This window comes from Photinus pyralis, unplaced genomic scaffold (genome assembly GCF_008802855.1).
Source record: "Photinus pyralis isolate 1611_PpyrPB1 unplaced genomic scaffold, Ppyr1.3 Ppyr1.4_LG2, whole genome shotgun sequence".
NCBI classification, from domain to species: Eukaryota; Metazoa; Arthropoda; class Insecta; order Coleoptera; family Lampyridae; genus Photinus; species Photinus pyralis.
In genome coordinates this window covers 11667870-11691007 of record NW_022170403.1, presented here as the reverse complement: position 1 = coordinate 11691007, position 23138 = coordinate 11667870, and the positions used below count along the sequence as shown (strand labels likewise).

General features: G+C 35.9%; 1 protein-coding gene across 1 annotated transcript in view; it reads right to left on the bottom strand.

Moving 5' to 3' along the window:
* Positions 1-721: 721 nt before the first annotated feature.
* Positions 722-23138, bottom strand: part of LOC116162636 (major facilitator superfamily domain-containing protein 8) — a 32402-nt gene continuing 9985 nt past the window's right edge. Inside the window, exons 2-6 of the mRNA XM_031476288.1 lie at positions 14431-14627; positions 14126-14369; positions 1857-2271; positions 1271-1808; positions 722-1223 (exon numbers count right to left, since the gene is read on the bottom strand). Coding sequence (XP_031332148.1) covers positions 957-1223; positions 1271-1808; positions 1857-2271; positions 14126-14369; positions 14431-14625 — 1659 coding nt within the window. The 5' untranslated portion in view covers positions 14626-14627 and the 3' untranslated portion in view covers positions 722-956. The remainder of the gene's footprint in view (positions 1224-1270; positions 1809-1856; positions 2272-14125; positions 14370-14430; positions 14628-23138) is intronic.

The following is a 23138-nucleotide window of genomic DNA, read 5'->3' as shown; positions in this document are numbered from 1 at the left end:
TAACGTTGTGTTATATATGGATTTCAGTAATTCTCCAAGATCAGTTCGCCGTCTTACATTTGTGACAGTATACCTACTTACTTAACCATAGCATAAGAGTAAATAATATATTATTTACTCTATGACCATAGGTACCTGTGACCATACGTTGCTTGCATTTGAAATATTAAAATTCTGGATATCGGATATCCATTTTTGTCTTTCAGTTCTAGGAAAGTTTGTACATCAAATCTCCGTGCATTAAGATTACAAATAAGATACCCTGCAACAACTGGGTAAAAAACCACCGTCTTTTCCATGATAATATAAAAACCTTTATTTATACAGTTGTACAGTTCTTTATACATTTAATATCACATTTATGATTATCCTTGTCAAGAAAGATTAGACCTGCATCTTTGTTAAGAAAGCGTAAAATAAATATCTAAAACATGTTTTAAAAGTAACAGGGGGTTATGCAGGGATAATCTTTTGTGGCAATGATTTTATATAAGAAGTCTGATTTTTGTACTTTTATTTATCTTATATGCTAATAGGTAGAATAAAGTAATTTAGTGGGTTTACTTCTCATGAAAATTTGAGATAATGGCTTTATAAGTGTTACCTCTTCTATTATATACAAATCAGATGTTCCCATTTAAGTACCTACCTGTCCAAAATTATAATTATTGGCGAGATTTCAACCAGCCATGATTAATGCAACTCTGATGCTTCTTATTTCTTTAACGTTAGGTATTTGACCTCAAAATTGTATAGATGACATTTAGCTAAATCCTTACTTAAACCATTGAATCATTTATTCAATGGTTGAACGCAGTTCAATCATCAATGAGAAATCAGTCTAACATATGTGGGTATAGTTTGCCATAAAAGAAGTTAATATCACAATTCTTAAATTAAAATAGTGTACCAGTAATGCTAACGGCGTTTTTTTACAATATCTATCAATAGGTAGGCTAGCTCTTTGATTCTTCCAGTGCAACAGATGAGAGCGCGGCAAATTCTTGAAGCTCATCTGCTTGATTGTTCAAATCTATTGTTTCTTCAAAAGGAATTAGTCTTTTCAAGCACCAATAAAGCCATATCATCAAGATGACCATCATTACTGTGGTCATACTAAACGTCCAAATAGTTCCAAATTCCGTATAAATATAAGTGACAAAAACTGGTCCAAGAACTCTAGATAAACATCCAGAGCCAGTCATTAAACCCATCCAAACTCCCTGAACGGTAAAATCAAAAAATATTCTTAATCACGAAAAATACATACCTGTGGCCGTGGTCCCAACACTTTGGAAAAAATTGATTGAATTAATGTCACTCCGACAGGATATCCTAGTGCGGTTAAAACGTATCCCAGTAAAAATTGAGCTATTGTCAATACTGGTGTGTAGGAACACCATTCTTGACTAGAGGGACATCCCAACATCTCTGTTGCATTGTAGCATGTCTGATTAATATTAGTAAATTCCAAATTGTCTTCGTATAAACTTTCGTTGTAAGTAGAAATATTGCCAACATCTGTGGGATTATATACCACACATGAAGCGTTACCTAGTATGATCGAATCATTATACATTTGTGGAGTCGTACTTCCCCATGGAATATATAGAACTCGTCCTAACGCCATAAACAGAACGCCTACCCATAACATAACTCTCGCTTCCGTAAATTGTTTGCAAAGTGGATCGATGGCAATAAATGAAGCGCATGCAATTACAGCCCCAACCGACATCAAAATTCCCATATAATACAATGCGTCAGCTTTTGACCACGCGAATTGATCCATAGTTAGAGGAGTTGCTAGCCTAGAAACAAAAGAATTAACAAAACATCCCTGAAAGCTGCTCACTTACGTTTCCAATAGCATGAAGTTAAATCCGAGTCCAAAAAACGCGACCAAAAGCGTCCAAGCCGCTAAATAATCCACTTTATGTCCCTTCCATATTGACTTTTCATCATTCTTTCCATGTTTATGCATGGCTTCACGTATGGCAATCTTATGTTCTTTAAAAATGAATGGAAGAAAACAGACAAAGTTAAAAATGGATAAAAATACACTAATCCATCCCGCCGCCGTATACATGTTTAACTTTAATTTTCCAGGTATAAGCCACACTCCTTTATCCCCTAAAGGGACCACGGCAGACTGAATTGCAGGTCCAATTACAAATCCGAGTACTTGGGCCAATGAAATCATTGATACTGCTTGGGTCCTTTCTGACAGTCGAGTAGCTGCTGATAAATAAGATCGGCAGGCCGCGATATTTGCTGAAAATTAGAAAATACTTTTTAGTAAATAATGTAATCGATATAGGGCACCTAATATAAATAAGGGTATGAAAGTGCAAAGAGCAAAGGGCATTTTCAATTCTCTAGTAAACTAATGTAATGGATGAGTTTGAGAAGTTAAACAAAGTGTAGTCTCTTTATAACCCCTCTACTTCCAACTAAACTGTCATTTGATGTTTCATATCTGTAAGCATATGACCACAGCAGTAAGTAAGCTGTGATATGACTATAAAACCATTGAATAACGAATAACGCAGACTCAACCTAAAAGTCGTGCTGGACAGACACCCCAGGCTGAACACACGGGGCGCATAGCTAAACGTGATCGCCACCGCGCAACAGTCGGACTTGTTATTTTATTTCCTAATGAGTGCAGAGAGATGGGTTTTCTATAATCAACCTCTCCACACACTTATGTAGCATTCTTTGGAATGAAAAACAATTTCATTGGTCATATTGGTTTGTAGGCTCTGTTTGTAGTCTTGCACTTTAACTGTGTCCTCTGTAATTTCTAATAAATAACAATTCATCTATTCATTTACACAGAATAGGTACTTGTTTCTGTGGTTGCTCCGCAAGATTACAAATCAAAGTGATCCGATCTTAGACCATGTAGTACATGGACTGCTATTCGCCCTATGCTTTCAATACAAAATGGATGGTCACGGATAGAGGGCACTGTAGTCGTGGGTATGTGAATCTCAGGGTAAACTAAAGTCGTGTAAACACCACTAGGATCGCTTAAAGGGCAGCTTTATAGTAACCGCGTAGTACGGGAAGCTTTAAATACTCTTCAATATTTGCTATACGTCCACAAATAAGAATAAGTTTGCTTTTTTTGGGATATCTAGGCGATTGATTAATTGACCTTTGTTAATTTATAGGTTGACAGTCTCAAATCGTGTCTCATCGGACAACTTCGGGCAGACTCGTTTACCCTGAAACTCAAATACCCAGGCGATGTCCTTGACCATATTTTAATTACAATTAGCAGTCCATGTACTACATGGTCTAAGGATCCGATATTTCTAAACAACTTTTTTTAATAACAGTTTGCTATTATGACATCAACATAATAGTACATTGGGTACGTTCCACTTAACGCCCGCAACGACCACGACGCCCGGCTGCCGTTCCACATAACGACCACAGTCGTTATGGTCGCAATCGCGACGTCAGATATGACGTCATTACTAGCGACCGCAACGAGCCCACGGCGCTCGCCTATCGTACCTGGGTCAGCGTGGGCGTTCTAATTTTATAACCTTACATTCTTGACAGGAGACATTTCTAGAGACATTTAACTGTCAGACACTAATTGTTTGAACACGCATGCGTTACAAATTTTTCGTTTTCGCTATGGAGAAAATATAATTACGTGTTTCAGTACGTAACCTTGTGGTGGACATCACTATGGATGTTCTACATGCACAAACGGGTAAGTATATATGCTGATTCGTGAATGTTAAAGTTATTTGTTAAGGAAAATTCTGCTCTAACACAATTTTCTTTATTGCAGATCTTAGATTTGCCACTAGTTTCAAAGCTGCATTCCCAGAAGAAATTCTGGGGAGAAGTGTTCATTATCATCGTATTAAGTATGGCCGCAACATTTATGATAGAAATTCAAAAGTCGTCTTCAATATTTTATTAACAAGAAGCCATATCTTGTGTAAAGCGAAGAAGTATGTGTCAATAATTGGTACTGAAAAATAAAAAAAATTTTACTAACTTAATGTGACTTTTGAATTCATAATCCACCCCACTTTCTATCCTTTACGCATTACGATCTCCTCAACGGCGTCCATGTTGGAAAACTGTTCACTCACGCGTGACGTCACACCGTACCCAAAAGCGTTCCACTTAAGGGTTCGCCCACAACGCCTCTAAGCTAGTGGAACGACAAAACCGCGGTCGCGGTCGTGATCGTTGTGGGCGTTAAGTGGAACGTACCCATTATATACCAAGGTAGAGAAGTCTAGTATGATTATCTGAGCACCAAGATGACATCCCGAGGCGCTTGCGCCGAAGGCCGTGGAGTGTATACGGTGCGTAGGCAATAACAGACTTCTCTATCGTGGTATATATATTATTTTTTTCACTACTAGTAGGTACCTACTTGAAGTAGTTGAAGTCCATTAAATTAACATATATATATAGTTAAGAAAGTGAACGGTTGGACAGAATTTTTTGTTTATTAATTTCACACGTCAATCAAGTGCGTGGAACACGAAATTAAGTTCGTGACGTGGAAGCATAGATTTGTTTTTTTAATCTATGGTGGAAGTAAAAGTCAAGCAGGCTGTATTTTGTTGAGATATTTTCAAAGAGTAATTTCGTTCGAATTTTTTCAAAATGTGATAATTTTAGGTATGTAATTACTCTGGAAATGGCGGATGGTGGCAATTGTTCATTTTAGAGCATTTGTCTAAACGTTTATATTGAGCGAAATTTGGGGTTGTGATTTCTAAAAGTGAGAGCGTGACAGTTCTCATTATTGACTACTACTAAGTTAATAATTAAAAAATTATTAACCACTTTAAAAAACTGCCGAGAAAGCCTATTTTACAAGTGGAAAAAAGGTTCATAATCATGTCATCAGACGCTAGTAGTGAAAAAAATTATCTTTTTCTACAACTGTCAAAAAAACCTGTCATTTTCTGACGAATTTCGAAACACGAAGTACTAGATTTTTAAACGCTTAATTAATAAGTAAGGTTGCTATTGACAACGTGCGCGAAACCGTCAACAATGAAAAAAAGCATTTCGCACACATGACTAAGTTGCACTTAAAACAGCAAATTTAATTAACAATCGGTTGAGTTGTATAGAAAAAATATTGTATATAACGCTAGCGCGAAGTTATATCGCGCATTTGACTGATATTTTGACTCGGAGCTTCGCCTCGTCAAAATACCTTCAGTCTCAATGCGCGAAATTGAATTTCGCACTCTGGTTATATAAATAACTATTTTCTCAATTGTCAAGGCCATCTTGAATTTTAAAAAGTAAAAATGTGCTTGAAATTCTTTTCAGACCAATCAGCCCGGGATCCCAAAACATCGAAACAAGATTCAAAAATGTTTGATCAATTACACGTATAGTGAGGTCGATCAGGGGACACACTGTATACCCGGTGTCCGCGCGAAAGCTTTAAATGGAATTTATATCTAATGTTTTAAAAAGTATCGACTTAGGTAAAATGTTGGAATGTCATCAATTAATAGAATACGAGATACCACCCCAAAGTGATATTCGCCGCTCCCAGCCACCCTCGGCCCAAAAATATTAAGCTGTACCTGTAAATATCTTGCAACGTTCATTATGTAACTAGGGCTAGGCCATTTTTTTAAACTACGCTCTTTTAAGAATAGATACGTCACAAAATACAGAGTGGCCTTTGAATTTTTAAATCGGATGTGGCTAAGGGCGGCGAATATCATGTTGGAGTGGTATTTCCAAGGGTATTTCATATACTTAGGGTTGCCATCTCAAAACTCTACCAACTAGGACAGGAAGCGTGAAAATCCCGGATTTAGGGATTATAAACCCGGACATATCAACTGAATTTGATAAAAAAAAATATTTTCTAAAGAAATAAAACAAACAATTAATTTTCCTAAGTAAAACAAGGCGTACTCTATCACGAAACAAAATCTTCTTTAACTGTTAGGAATCAGCAACGGCTTATCTGCATTTTCAGATTCTTTCAATGAAGCAATAATATACTTTTTTTAACAAAATAAAATAGAAGTTATTAGAAGCTAATAACAATAATTTCTAAATGAAACAAAAATTTGGTCTTTTAGTAAAATAAAATGTTTAGGGAACTATTTACTTTTCAGGTCTTATCGGTATTTATCCGTCTTTCTAATAGCCTTCCTTACTTAAAATAAATTTATAAAAATCTACACAATTTTAATGCTTGAAATTGTTCTTTATTTTTATCACTGACGAGACTGTTTCAATATTCAATAAATTCCTTTATTTTGTCCTTGTGCCACTAGTGAAAATATTCTTTCAGCGTTGTCATTATGAGCAGGAATGCAAAAAAAGTACCTAGTACGCAATTTTCAATAACTCCGAGTACCTATAAATGAAATGAGCATTCGGTGTTTTAAAAAATTGTTACCAAAGCTGATTTGCGCTTGAAAGTTTATCTTGTTGGCTTAAATTTTGACTGAAAGATTTTTAATTCACCTACTCAGTACCTCAAAACCCGGACTACCATTGAAAACCCGCCCGGACGCCCCCTAAACTAGGACAAATCCCTACACTTATGTACCTACTATTAATTTTCCGCCTACTGTGTTGAGCTTGACATTTCAAGTCGATATCTTTTAAAACACCAAATATAAGTGCATTTAAAGTTTTCGCGTGGACACGTTGCACGTTTTCAAATTTGACACCTGACCCGTCTCAAAATCGACAGGGTTCTTTCCCTGACGGCTATAAACTGACATACCAAAGCCAAACCAATGTTGGTCAAATTCTGACAAATCGTCGGCATACAATGGGCGCGTTCATATGACCCAGCTGTTCTGGAACAGTTAGGTTACCCATACTTGCAGATGTGTTCCACACTGACTCCCTGTACTGCGCAAACGCAAGCGCGCTAAAATTTGAATTTGTGTACAGCTGTCAAGTGTAACGGGTAAATAATATACACATAACCGCCAAACGTTATAATTGAAGATAATTTAGCTTACCTGCTTACCTATTATATGTAGTAGGTATATGAAAATGCCATGTTATCAAGATGAATTTTGTTGTTATCTACATTTGGAGTGCATGGTCATAGAATATGCCAAAGGCGATATTAGGAAACTGCTTCGGTAAGTACTGTAATAGTTAATTAGAAAGAGCTTACAGCAATAACGTTACAGACCAACATTGACCTATGGTAAAGAGAGAGTCCGGTGCTGAACGAATCACAAAAAACCAGACTACAAGGATCATGAGTCATGACTGATAGCTAAAGTAGAGGTTTGCTTTCAAGTTGGCGCTATAATGTATTTCACTGGAATTAACAGTAGAGACCGAAGGCTTTAATTCGAGAAGAACATATTTGGTTTGTAATATAGAAGTCAGCAGGAACATTATAAACAAAACAAACGGTGGCACGTTAAAGCAAATTCAAATTTTAGCGCGCTTGCGTTTGCGCAGTACAGGGAGTCAGTGTGGAACACATCTGCAAGTGGTTACCCATAGGTACGTTTATAATTCAGAGACTTGTTGGTAGTAACAAGTCTCTGTTATAATTACGACGCTACTTTTACGCTCTTTACGGAGCAGTCGGACCTTTTTAGTAGCGCTACATAGGTCAAAGTAGGTACCGAGGTAGGGTATCGGTAAATATTGTGTCTTATCTTATGAACGAGCCCAGACAGAGACAGACAAATATTATGAAAATCAATACCCTGTATGCTTCCATCGACATCGAGTAATAATAAATATAGCAGAGCTGCTGTTCAATTATATTTTATCAACAGAACACAAGAGAACAAAAGACTTGAAACGGTCTCTCATTTTCTGATGTGCTTGTTTGTTTATTAATGATGGGAACCATTGCAGTATCTTTGTTTCATGTTTGCATACTTATTACGTTGTAAACAAATAAAAAATTCTAAATTATAAAATTTTAATCATTAATATTGAAAACAAGACCACCTACTCATGTTTATACTTATACAATATTCGTCAGAACGGATTTCCTGAAAATGATTAGTGATTTATTATATGTAGTTGGAAGATTTTGAAAGTGTAGGTAAGTAGGTAATGATTTGATGTGATTATAATTATAACCTTGTGCTTGTCTATTTCTACAATTTCTGCGGGACGTGTTCACGGCAGAAAATTGCCGATGCAGCCCTCCCCTTGGAATCATATGCAGTGTAATAATGTAATTTGTTATTGACTCCTGAATTTATTAATAGCTTAACTATACGCAGGGCTTTCCTTCCTAAACGACCCAACAATTGTAATTTGTAATTTTGATTGAAAAAAACAAAAATTGCAAAATCAAGTCCATTTACATAGCGCTGAAGGTCACTCAACGCTAGTGTAAAGTTTATTGGAAGGCCTGGGTACTTTAGTTTTGGCATTCACCCCCGCACCTCCAGCTACCGCCACCTGTATAATATGCACCCCCCCCCCCCCCCAATCAAATTTGGATGGCCCGGTTAAACCACTACTATTATAGTCCAGTCAAACGGTAGTGGCAGGGCCGGATTGATGGGGGGGGGGGTATAATAGGGGGTGTCACACCCCCCCTAACGCGTGACCATAGTCGGCAAAACTTCAGTTAGTCGGCACTCGGCAAATCGCTATTCAAATTAAATTAATTAAATTAATATTGGAAAAAAATTGCGTAAAATACGTCGGTACGCCGGAAAACCGTTTTGTAGCCGCCGCTTCCACGCAAAATGAAGAAATATTGGTTATTACGCCCTCACTTGCTGTAAGTCTCATTGATATTACGAGTAAGTATGTAGATCTATTACCTTTCATGGTTAAAGGTCGCTCAAAAATGTTCCGCAAATTTTTCTAGCCGTTATGTTTGCATGAGTCTAAAAGTTGCGATAGGAATAGATGGTAGATAAGTATACACGGTGGTCATTTTTAGCGCCTGACGATGGGATCTCTTGTGTTGAAAACTAATGGTGAAATTGGGGTAAAGTTAAATTTAAAATGCGAATTGAAACCACTTGTGGGAGAACTCTTTTAGTTTCAACAATTAAAAAGAACTGAATTCTGCGTTTTAATAAAAAAAAACGAGTATATCTACTTGAGAAATGGGCGGGTTAGACTATGACATTATTTTTTGAATTTGTTTTGAACGTAGAGATCGCATTGAATTTTTAGATTTTTTTAATAAAGAATTTACTATGGATATCTATATTACATTTTAAATACAACATTTGTTTTGGATAGATTACTACTTTTAACTTAATAATAATATATAATAAAATCCTGCCAAAAGAACGCTTTAATACATTTAAAACGACATTTTTATTAATTATTTTGATTATAAATGTAAACTACCAAAGCAAATCAGCAAATGAGTTTGATGAAAATTGAATAATAAGGTATTTTGGTAAAATCAAAGTAGGAAATTAAAAGCTATGGCACGTCAGAGAAAAATAACTCTGATGAAAGATCATAAGATGAAATTTGGCGACCCTAAAGCAAAAAAAGGTTCTATGCCATTCTCGCCATATTTATCAAATTCCTCTGTAAAAGTCTTCTAAACGTCTCACTTCGACTCGGTTTTCGTGTAAATAGAAATAAAATAGAATGCCTATCCATGACAGCCGAGAAAAAAGAGCACTCTGTATATAATGACAAATCATAAAATAATAATTATTATTATTACTTTGGTATTTATTATAGTTTAATTAAAAATCATTTGCGTTCCTCTATGGCGGATAATTGGTTAACTGCCTTATTGGTTCTAAGTAATCAGAAAAAGATATAGCAGACAGTATACATTTGGAAAAACTAGTGTCACAATGGGCAGCGTTAAAATGCCGTCGTTTAATGTTGTAAGGTGTATTATTTTGAATTTTTATTGAAGTCGGCATTTTTTATTGCATACACCCCCCTCACTCGGAGCCACTGACTACGACCCTGGGTAGTGGGAGGTGGAGTGGTCAGGTGTAATTGTTTTATAGTGGTTTATTTTATAATATGTTCGTTGGCGTGCTGAACACGAATCTTAAGTTGTCCAACAAAAGTTTTTCCCGCAACTAAGTGTGCGAAATCATCAAAAAACCAATAGGTATACTCATGTTTTTAGAGGTTTCCATCATACAGTGAATTTTTTTTAAATGCGAACATAGGAGTTTGCATGCAATGTACGAGGCAGGTTCAATAAATACACGTTCGAACGCTGTAGCACGAATGTTAGTTTTGCTATGTATAACCGCAGAAAGTTACATAAGACGGTCGTCGGTAATGTAGGTGTCTACTGTGACAGTTGACTCGTGATATTTGTAGAATACACAGTTGTTGTGCGCGTTTCAGTATGGCAAGTCAAATCGTTGGAGCGTCCAAGATCGATCACCGAGCAGTACCTTTTTTTTTCGATCACCGTGGACCATGAATTTAAAGACCCTCATGTTAACATCAATGCTGTCCGATACAGTGACACTTTGACTCGCTTGCGTACAGCCATAAAGAATAAACGTCTTGGGATGCTTACGGAAGGCGTGATTCTCTTTCACGATAACACCCGTCAGCATATCGCTAACATTATCACGTCATAGATAGCGCGGCTGAGGTGGGAGGTATTAGAACACCCCTGTTACAGCTCGCATCTGTCACCCTATGACTTCCACGTCTTTGGACTCTTAAAGAAGGCATTCAAGGGACAGTGATTCCATTTGGACGCTGAAGTCGAGCAGGCAGTTTTCAAATGATTCCGTCAACAACCACAGGAGTGGTATACCACCGGCACACAGCGTCTGATGAAGCACTGGGATGCCTGCTTATGTAGTAATGGCAATTTTGTTTAGCTTAAATAAACCGCTTATATGTAACACCGCTCGAACGTGTATTTATTGAACCTGCCTCATAATTTCCCTATGTTCGATTTTTAAAAAAACACATCAATCTATTAAGTAGTTCAAATGAGTAGTAGATACAATTGACAGCTGTCATATTTTCAAAAATAGTCCAGGAAATAGAGACTGAAAATGGACCATTTCCTGCAAAACGAGAAGTAGTTCCAATTTTTTTTGCATGTCATGAAAGACTATCTGGTGGTTAACAATCCAAGTTTTCGACCTCGCACCCCCTGTGCTTCCCCCGTACCACCCTTAAAACCAAAGAAATTTGGTTGGTTTTTTAGTTTTTCAATCATATCTTTTTATAAGTTCATTTTACAAAAAAATATTGTTATCAGAAATTGTAGACTATAAAATTCTACACAACTTTGATATACACTACTTTTTTGTGAAATGTTTATTAACAGCGATATAGAGCTTCAGAGTTGCTTATATTTTTAAGAACTCTAAAATTTGTATGTAGATGTTTTAACCAAATTTTATATCTTCAACTTATCGTGGCATAAATACCCTTACGCTGCACCCTTACCAAAGGGGATGCATAATAATTCAACTTTCAACCCTTGCTAGTGGGGATATTTGAATCACTGTGAGATTGTAGGGCTTTCTAATATACGTTTGAAACAAAAAATTATCTCACTTCAGTTCAGCTTCATCCTTCATGCCCTTCATCCTCCCCCCCCTCCCCCCAACCGAGCTGAGAATAGATATTTAAGAGGAATAGAAAATATTATGTAATAAGCGTTGTATTCTCTGACTAACTTCACAATCGCCACAAGAGCGTTTAAATATCTATTTCTTCCGCGCAGGGGGGGGGGGGAAACTGAACTGAAGTGAGCCAATTTTTTCATTTCAAAAGTATATTAGAAAGGGCTATAATCTCACAGTAATTCAAATATCCTCACTAGCAAGGGTTGCAAATTTCATTATTATGCATCCCCTTTGGTAAGGGTGCAGGGTAGGGGGATTTATACCACGATAAATTCAAGATATTTTCTCATAAAACTCTTAATTATAGTGTAAAAGTATGAAATTTGATTAAAACACCTACATAGAAATTTCAGAATTCTTAAAAATATAACCAACTCTCAAGCTCTATATCTTTTTTAATAAACATTTCACAAAAAAGTAGTGTATATCAAAGTTGTGTAGAATTTTATGGTTTACAATTTCTGATAACAATATTTTTTTCTAAAGTGAACTATTAAAAAGATATGCTTGAAAAACTAAGAAACCAACCAAATTTCAGGGGTTTTGGGGGTGGTACGGGGGAAGCACAAGGGGTGGGAGGTCGAAAACTTAGATTCTTAACCACCAGATGACTGTCTATGACATGCAAAAGAAATTGGAACTACTTCTCATTTTGCATGCTAAAACCCTCTATTCCCTGTACCTAAATGCGCGAAATTGAACTTCACGTTCTTGTTATATAAATAACTATTCTGGACGTGTAGGTGTAATTAACGATATTTTTCATTATACTTCTTTTAAATCGATAACATAAAAAACAACAAACTCGCTAACGTTTTTATTTTGTAACAGTTATAGAAAATGTTTTACATTATTTGTATGTTATAGTAATTAAGGTATTAAGGGCGTTAAGAATCAAATAACGCACAAGGTAGCCATGAGTAGGTATATCCCGAGGGCCTTCGGTAGCACCAACGGTTAGATAAGGCATCTCTAGAGGTGATGGAAGGTATTATATCTATCCAGTGTCCGGGTGTTAATACTGCGTTGTCATGAATAAATTATGATGGAAATCTGATCGTAACTCTTCAATAGTCTTGTTAAGTTGTTACATGTGGCATATAGGTCAACTGTGCAAAATTTGAACCGAATCGGTTCAAGCGTTTACCAGTTATCGTGTTCACATAGAGACAGACGTTTAATAAAATTCAGTTAAAGAGAAGATTGCACTCATATTTCAAATTTGAGTAAAATATCTCACAAACTGCACGCGATATAAAGAAAAAACTTAAAATATCTTACAATTCTAACACCCTGTAGATCGGTAAAAAAGCCTTTCCGGACCTTATTGTATTTTTAGTCATAAAATATGCCAAAGAATTAGCGGTATTTACATCATATTTAGGAACACCCTGTATATAAATATAGGAGGTTCAAAAACTACCTACATTAAAAATTGAATGAAAAATTTTTTATAGCTATACCGGGTGGCGTATTGGCATTCTGTACTATTATTCAGAGCAGCTCTGGTCTGATTCGGAGTATACTATGGCTTCACGTTATGCGCAATTTGATAATACATTATATACCTACTGCGATTCAGAGCACCGATATGGTTTAGTACTCGGTTTAGTCAAAGAGTGTGTAGTGTGGTCACTATTCAGCGTTTAGAATAGAATTAAATAACACTAATAATATTTTTATATTTGATTAAATGACATATTCAAATTATCACCATGTAAACTAAAAAACAACTGTTTCAGATCCACCCATGGATCGCCACAAGTGTTTGTTTTATTACTAAAATCAGCTAACGACTTGCCGCACCAAACACTGTTAATATCTTCACCCGTTTTTTTAAAATTTCGCTTTAAATCCATTTTGAGAACCTTGATTACACACAAACAACAAAATATATACTTTTCTTGCAAAGGTAACAATAAAAACACACTTCTTGTAAGTGTATGATGCGCTTTATAGAAACCCATTATATACAGTGTTTCAGAACTCTAAAGTTTAAACCATATCGGTGCTCTGAAGTCTGAATCGCAGTACATAATGTATTAACAATTTGCGCATAACGTGAAGCCATAGTATACTGTGAATCAGACCAGAGCTGCTCTGAATAATAGTACAGAATGCCAATACGCTACGTAGAAATTAGAAATGTCGACGAGTCATGGCCAACTGCAGGACGCGCAAGGAATCAACTCTCGACTCAACACCGATCGATTTGCTATGTAAATATTTAAATAGGCATCCGCACAGAATTTCCCATATGTCTCCCTTTTTAGATTGATGTCATGAATCCAGAAACTCGGTGTTCCTTTTCTATTTCATTACATGTCAATGCAATCATGACATCTTCTTCAGAGTCAAATGAAGAATCCATTTTATCGACGACAGTGTTGCGCAGTAAAACGATGGTATCGAACCGATCCATGCCGTGTTGAACCGCGTCCTAACAAAAACTCTTAACACACTTGTGGGGCGATTATCAGTTTACCACTTATTGTTGTATTACTATCTCGATTACTACAGAGTATACGCGAAAATTTATTTAAAAAAAAACTTACCCGAACTAACACCAACAAAGAACCGACTAATTAACATCCAATATTTTCGATGTTCTTCCACCAACTCCAGCGATGAGTACATTGCGCTGGATACTATGAATACCGTTAAAGATGCTAGCACGGGCACCCGAATCGAGCCTAATTTATTCGCCCACCATCCAACTAACGGCGAAAACAGCATTTGGCCTAAGGGGTTGGCAGCGACTATAAAACCCATGAACTCTTTTCCGGCCGTTGGATCTAGCTAAGGATCGGGGATTATATTCACATAGATAATAATACCTACATCAATAAATAATACTCACTTTATCCAAATACGGCCAAACACCGGTTATAATTATGCTAAATCCTAAAGAGATCAGGAACATCGTGAAGTAAATTATATAAATGGAAATCCATCGTTCTTTGTATTCTAGTTCGCTTTCTAAAATATCTTTAGGTCGATTTAAAAATCTGTTTTCCTGTTTGAATCGTTTGGCTATTCTTTGTAAGAAATCCATATCTGAAAAAATAAACCAATGAAAATCACTGACATGAGTGTATACAGGATTAGTCATTTGTGCACACATTTTACTAAGTAACCTATCCGAGTCAATCCAAAGACGCTACTCATAATCGAAAGTCTCGAAGTATCAGGATCCAGCGACCAATATGTATAAACAAGTTAAAACGCGGTCACTCGCGCCCGACGCGACGAAAGCGCATTCTCCCCACACAGAATCAGTAATAACTCGGGAAGCAAGTGAGCAATCCAAATAAACTTTTGTCGTTCTGGTCTCTGGGCTGTACTACACCGTATAAGAAAGAAACCACAACGAAAATGCTTAAACTGGAGGACTAGTACTAGTGGTACAGACGGACAAAGTGCGGACAATAGCGTTCATTTTCCTTTTGGAAAATGCGCTAAAAAACATGCTCCTATGAGATTAAGGTAGTACATTTGATAATCTGATTCCATTGACCTCAAATTTGTTTAGGTAGGTACAAAGAACCCTGCACTACTACGAGGTATCTTTTGAAAAAAAAAACACCAAACAGGACCTATTTTTAATGCATTTCCTTATCTGTTTTGTTGGCCCGTCCAGGTAAAATCCCTTCTTTCAGGAAAAAAGGATCAAAAAGACGAGTGTTTTAGGTTCTTCATATTCCAGACCCCTCTAGTGGCCCATTAGAACTAAAGTAAGTAATCAAAGAATTTCGATTTCAGGTTCAGGTAGGTATATAACATTCTAGTGCTCCTTGCAGTTAATACTGGCAATACCAATTTCTTTGTTTTTTTTCGGCAAATAAACCAATGTTCATTGTAAAACAGGAAATTTGTTAATTATTTATAAGTATGCAGTAGGTACCCTCTATTTAATGATAATCATTTATGCCAACTTTAAACATTTCTTGTTTTGCAAAAACTTCTATTCAGATATGATGGAGCACCCTGTAATTACAAGGCTCATGCAGAGGGGCGGTTTCACGACCTGCGAATGGGCGTGGGGATCTGTTGAATTCAAATATTCAATGCTAATACAAGGGGTAGAACCTTTAAACATGCCTCTCTTTTTTTTAATAAACCGATATAAATGTAATGTATCGTTTAGACTACGCACCCAAAAATCCCAAAATGTGCATCTCTTCTCTCAAAAATCGTATCAGATAGGATTCTGTTTTTGGGTAATGTCCTTTCTGATTATTTGAGAATAATTGTATAAGTCCTACTCCAATGAGCATTTTATCGCCGAAATCATCTAAGAATACTGGGACATACCTACGCTCGCCATGCAAAAAAGTGGTCGCACTTGGGTGAATCATTGCATGAAGTATTTTTTTTATCCTTATGACCTGCCTTCTAGTAGGGGAGCTAGTTCGAAATCCACTGAACGAGAGTGATCAAAATTTTAAGGCAGTGTTTCTTTTTTAAAATTTTGATTATTATTTAGATTATATTATTCTTATAAGTTATATCTTATAATTAGAGACAAAATTGAAAAAAGGAATAAGCCATTGGCAGTACCATTTAAATAATCGCAGTATGTACCCATCATTAGTCTGTAAAAAAATAAGCTTCATTCATCCAACCATAACCTAGTTATATTCGTAGTTAGTTCGTGAAAATCCGACTAAGAATTGTTTTTTGCGGAGTTATCAAATGTTAATGTTATTTATGTTAATAGTTATTTATTATACAAGGGAAAACTCGAACTAAAATCTAACATTTTTCCCGTGTATAATACCTACACTTTTTTTTCTGTGACGAGGAAAACGATATATCGAAGTTGTAGTATCATCATTGAATAAAAAATAGTATTTTTATTCAATGGTATCATGTATTGAAGTCGTAACTATTTATAGAAATTTGAAGTTTTAAACTGCAGATAGGCTGTTGTACTTCTCGCGACAATACGAACTGCGTTGCTAAGGAAACCTTATTACTCAAATATTTGTCAATTCATTTAAACATTTCGAATTTAATGATTGTTTAATAATAATAATAATAATACAACCGAAGCGCAAAAACCGCAACAGCACCACAGGCTCACAAAATACTGCAATATCTCCACCAAAAACCCAAGCAACCACACAAATACAACCTCAAGAACAAAGAAACACCATAAATACAAGTAAGGCAACATGCACCACAAAGACAGGTCCAAAGTTACACGTCCTAGCACAGTTAAACAAGTTAAAAAGTAATCGTAAACGATTTACATAAAGCGCATTTCCACTTGTATTCATTTCCCATTTGTAAGATGCAACTTCTGTTAAAATCGTAAAAATCCGGCCACAAATATGAAAGATAGCGTTGCACACGAGCAATCCATTTTTGACATGCTATTTCAATTTCAGTTTATAAGAAGAATTTCATTTCAATGCTTTTCTAAATAAGAAAGTTGGAACTGCGAATGCGCAAATCTAAATTTTGAAACTAATGTTAGATTGTCCTTTGTTCCAAGCGCCAAAGTATCAAATTTCACTTAAATGCTTCCATAGATAAAAAAAGTTGGCACTGCGCATGGGCAAAATAAAATTTTTAAACTGGCGCTCGCTTTATTCCAAGCACCTATGTATCACATTTCATTTAAATTCTCCCATAAATAAAAAAGTTGGCACTGTGCATGCGCAAAAACAAATTTTGAAACTGGCATTTGATTTTCCTTTATTCCAAGCGCCTATGTATCAAATTTCATTTAAATTCTTCCATAAATAAAAAAGTTGGCACTGCGCATGCGCAAAACCAAATTTTGAAACTGGCGTTTGATTTTCCTTTATTCCAAGTGCCTATGTATCAAATTTCGTTTAAATTCTTCCATAAATAAAAAAGTTGGCACTGCGCATGCGCAAAACCAAATTTTGAAATTGGCGTTAGATTTTCCTTTATTCCAAGTGCCTATGTATCAAATTTCATTCAAATACTTTTATAAGAAAAAAAGTTTGCAATTCGGTTTATAAATGGTCGAGATGCGAAAAGGGCACTGTGAATTTTGAATCGATTCGACTCAACTTTTGGCATTGCGTATTATATGGCTAAGGCTATGCCCATATTGAATTTCATGCAATTCAGTTCATAACTAACGCGGAGATGTAAAAGCGGTCGGACATTTCTAAACAAAATTATCGTTCACACGGACAGATAGAGGGACAGACAGGCACAGGAACAGACGGACAGACCAACAGACAGACTACAGACAACAATACAAAATTACAAATGATCTCTAGGATGGTTAATAAACGGCAAAAGGGTAAAATTATGGAACATGTAAAAAACGGTTTGTTGGTTTTTTTACAATAACTTTTTTAGCAATAAACGCAGAAAAAATTCCTTCCTTGGTACAAGACTCGACACCATAACGAACCAAATAGCGAAAAAAGTAGAACAATAGCTCTTAAGATAAAGAACTAGTAGCGTCGCAAAAGTAGCGGACGGACGGACGGACAGCCGGACAGACGGACGGGCGGACAAAGTGGCCACAATAGCGCATTTTTTTTTTGTGGAAATGCGCTAAAAACACAAAACTCCTTCTTCACAGAAACACACCACGTTATCACAACCCACTCGTATTCAACCCAAACGCAAAGCCAAAGAAACACTTACACAATAAACAATTACAGGAATTATTATAATGATTTTTAGCGCATTTCCACAAAAAAAAAATGCGCTATTGTGGCCACTTTGTCCGTCCGTCCGTCCGTCCGTCCGTCCGCTCGTTTTGCGACGCTACTAGTTTTTTATCTTAAGAGCTATTGTTCTACTTTTTTCGCTATTTGGTTCGTTATGGTGTCGAGTCTTGTACCAAGGAAGGATTTTTTTCTGTACCGCTTACAAAAGAAGTTATTGTAAAAAAAAACAAAAAACCGTTTTTTTACATGTTCTATAATTTTACACTTTTGCCGTTTATTAACGATCCTAGAGATCGTTTATAATTTTGCATTGCTACCTGTCGTCTGCATGCTGGTCTGTCCGTCTGTTCCTTTGTCTGTCTGTCCATCTATCTGTCCGTGTGAACGATAACTTTGTTTAGAAATGTTCGATCGCTTTTACATCTCCGTTAGTTGAATTGCATGAAATTCAATATGGGCATAGCTTTAGCCATAATAATACGCAATGCCAAAAGTTGAATCGAATCGATTCAAAATTCACAGTGCCCTTTTCGCATCTCGACCATTTATAAGCCGAATTGCAAACTTTTTTACTTATAAAAGTATTTTAATGAAATTTGATACATAGGCACTTGGAATAAAGGAAAATCAAACGCCAATTTCAAAATTTGGTTTTGCGCATGCGCAGTGCCAACTTTTTTATTTATGGAAGAATTTTAACGAAATTTGATACATAGGCACTTGGGATAAAGGAAAATCAAACGCCAATTTCAAAATTTGGTTTTGCGCATGCGCAGCGCCAACCTTTTTATTTATGGAAGAATTTAAATGAAATTTGATACATAGGCACTTGGGATAAAGGAAAATCAAACGCCAGTTTCAAAATTTGGTTTTGCGCATGCGCAGTGCCAACTTTTATTTATGGAAGAATTTAAACGAAATTTGATACATAGGCACTTGGGATAAAGGAAAATCAAACGCCAATTTCAAAATTTGGTTTTGCGCATGCGCAATGCCAACTATTTTATTTATGGAAGAATTTAAATGAAATTTGATACATAGGCACTTGGAATAAAGGATCATCGAGCGCCAGTCTCAAAATTTTCTTTTGCGCATGCGCAGTGCCAACTTTTTTATCTATGGCACCATTTAAGTGAAATTTGATACTTAGGCGCTTGGAACAAAGGAAAACCTAACATTAGTTTTAAAATTTAGGTTTGCTCATGCGCAGTTCCAACTTTCTTATTTAGAAAAGCATTGAAATGAAATTCTTCTCATAAACTGAAATTGAAGTAACACGTCAAAAATGGATTGCCCATGAGCAACGCTATCTTTCATATTTGTGGCCGGATTTTTACGATTTTATCAGAAGTTGCATCTTATAAATGGGAAATGAATGCAAGTGGAAATGCGCTTTATGTAAATCGTTTACGATTACTTTTTAACTTGTTTTGTTTTGTTTTCCTCTTTCCTGATAGCGTTGACTATTGTGGCCATCAATAGCTATGTTGGTAAGTATGAATTAGGTACATACTATCCCTAGATTTCCAATGTGAGTGTGTGAATTTTTATTTTATTTTTTATTTTTTTTAGAACCCTACATAACTTCACCAGACACAGACACAGACACTAATCGTTACTTGATTTTAATCCGTGCGATTAGTTAACCAGGCTAGACCTGAGTTCTCACAAGAAACACCGACCATAATAATAATACATTTTGTTACCTATCAACAGAGATAAAATGTCAGACGTTTTTCCCGTCGCAGAAAATAGTACTTTGTGTACCAAGGCGGGAAAGTGGTTGTTTTCCGGGGCGAAGGAAGATATGGCCAGGCGAGGCGCAGCCGAGGCTGGCCACTTCCTGAGGCCCGGAAAACAACTTTCGTGTCGTGGTGCACACAATATTTTTTTTAAGAGCTATTATTATCTATCAACGTTTTCATTTGGAGTATAACTTAATTTTCTCAAAAACATCCATTTAGAATTGGTACCGCAACGCCTGAAGTAATTTGACCTGAAACGACAGGCGGTCGATTTTAGCATACTCGGATAGGCCAGAGTGGAACTCCATCGGTTAAAATTTTGATCACTCTCGTTCAGTGGATTTCGAGGTAGCTCCCCTAATATGCTGCCCGCTCTAAATAATATCAATCTTAACAATTTTGGTGTTGTGCCAAGTATGACAGTTCAATGTTTTTTGTTGTTATGAAAAACTGTGTTTGGTTTCATTTTTTTCGTATTCAAAGATATCTAAATTCCAAGTTTGGAGATTGGATTTTTTTACCCACCTTCGTAAAATTTTTGCAAAATAAAAAAAACACCCAAAAACCTTGGAAATCCTTTAATTCGTCATTGTGTACTCTGTGCTATGCTTACAGAGAAAAAATTAAAGAATGTAAATTTTGGGAGTTTTGGGGGCGTAGCTTTCCAAAGGAAACATTTTGGACCTTCAGTTTATTTGGGAAAATGTATTGTTTTGATTACACCCTGTACCTACCTATACATATGTATACATATATGATATGGGTTTAGGACAATTCCCCGAAAACAATTGACCGAAAACAATTGCCCGAAAACAATTGCCCGAATACAATTGACCGAACAGACAATTAACCGAACGGGCAATTCGGCGAACGGACAATTCACCGAATGTACAATTTACCGAATGCACTGTTAAACTGGGCGAAAAGTATTCAGGTTCCTAAAGTACCCAAAAATTATTCAATGTTGGAATGCGTTGTGTAGCTCAAACTATTGAAGTTAGTTTAATTTTAATTTTGCTTTTTTTCATTGAATTGAGAATTGAATGTTTGGGTGGTGTTTTTACCAATTGAATATCCCTATACTTTCAATTTCTTTTCCTTTCTGTTTAATTTGGTTTTCTTCTAAAGTAAAAATAAGATTCTTGTATTTATTTGTTTATTATTACACATGCAATAGAAATATATGTCTCGTTAGGAAAGATTGCGCTTCTTCGGAAAAGATGTCGGAATCAGTAAGTTGATTAAATGTCACATTCGCTACTGGAACTAATGCTAAAGCTGATAAGTATCGAAGTGAAGCAAAAAATAGGAATTCTTGTCATTCTTTTTGTCTTCAAAATGACTTAAAAAAATATAGTATGATTCGGTCAATTGTCTATCGGTCAATTGCGTGTTCGGTAAATTGTTTTTCGGTCAATTGTCCGTTCGGTGAAATGTCCGTTCGGGCAAATGTTTTCGGCGAATTGTTTTCGGTCAATTGTCCGGAACCGATATGATATAGGATATAGCCATGATACTACAATGTTATGTTGTATCATGGGATATAGCTATAGCTAAGAAATGGCGTATTTCACTGTCATGTGCAACTGCAATTTTTAGAGACGATAGCTTAAATAAGGTTATTGTTAATCGCAGGAGTTGACATATCCTGTTATATTAAGTACCTTTTCTCTTGTGCTTGTCACATAAAACAAGTTACTAATAAAAACAACAATCGAATGCATTTCTCGTTTTCGAAATTAATTCAGCTGACGCACGCAACAACGTGACATTTTACTGATACAATGCTATTAGGTCGCATTTAGAATGATTGGTAATAATCCAAATACGTAAGTATATACGTGAACCGTTTGGTTTATTTTGTTCGAGGCATGCACAAAGTCGCGAACATTTTTGATAATATTTGAGTAGCGCAAACCAATTTTCTTTTATTCATTGGGAGTCATTCAAACCCCCGACCTATGAGTGGAGTACGGAAAAAATAGTCCGAACATTTTTGTCGAATTTTTTATTAGGTATTGGAGTTCAAAGTTAGGAATTTTATTAAACAATTAGTCATTAAATGATAAATTTAAATTTGAATAGGCAAGAATTAAGGAAGTGACTGTATATCCGCAGAATTTGCATTTCTATAGATCCGTTTGCAACAATTTTTTAACGGGAAAGTATGTGACAGCATGGCCAACGTATGGATTTGACATAGCATCTTTCGGCATCTACCTTATTATGCTGAGATTTGTTACGTTCATATTTACGAGTATAAGAATTTGCATAATAGATATTACCACATTTCCGTTACAGTTTTTTTTTCAATATCTTGTAAACGAAGAGGTGTGAATGTTTGTCCCGTATTTTACTTGTCACACCTCACACTTAACAACCGTTGTGTTCAAATTAAAATCATTCTTTTCCGATTACAAGACTCACAGGGAATCGAAGGCTCGGAGCTCGGACAAAGGCTAAGGTCCAAAATGTTTCACTAGCAGTCTATAGCGATGTGGGTATCAAACAACATAAGATAGGTATTTTGGGGGAGAATTCAAATATCTATTTTTTCAAAGAATGGCCTATTGTGCAAATAAAGATCAAAAGATGTCGACATCGATACATATTCGCTAACTTCATTAGAAAACGAAAAACCATCAAGAAGAAAATACCTTGTGTCACAAATAAAGCACAAATAAATTTGATCCACATCCACATAAACGCGCGTATAAAAGAAAGTCTTGTTCACGCACATAGGTACAGGGTGTAAATCGAAAAGTGGAACATAGGCGTTTAACATGGGAAATTACTTTTTCTTTGCGCAAACGTTTCCTAATTATTTTACGCAAAAATACTTCAAATAAAAGTTATAGAGATATAAATTGTGCATCTAAATCATGTGAAACGATTATTCTACCTCTTCTTGTAGTTGTACGCGAAAAAATTAATTATAAAGATTCTGTTTTCAGGAGTTTTTAGTCTAAGTAGCCATGGACTATGTTTTTCTTTTTTTTTTGCTGAAAAATGTATCAAATTGATCTTATGTTGTATTTGAATGCCTATCTCGATTACATGAATGAATGTCAATTATTGATTACCGCTTATTGCTCGTGAGGTTATATATCTTTGCCCTTTAACACCTAACATTTCTGCTAAGACATAGCGATTGGCAC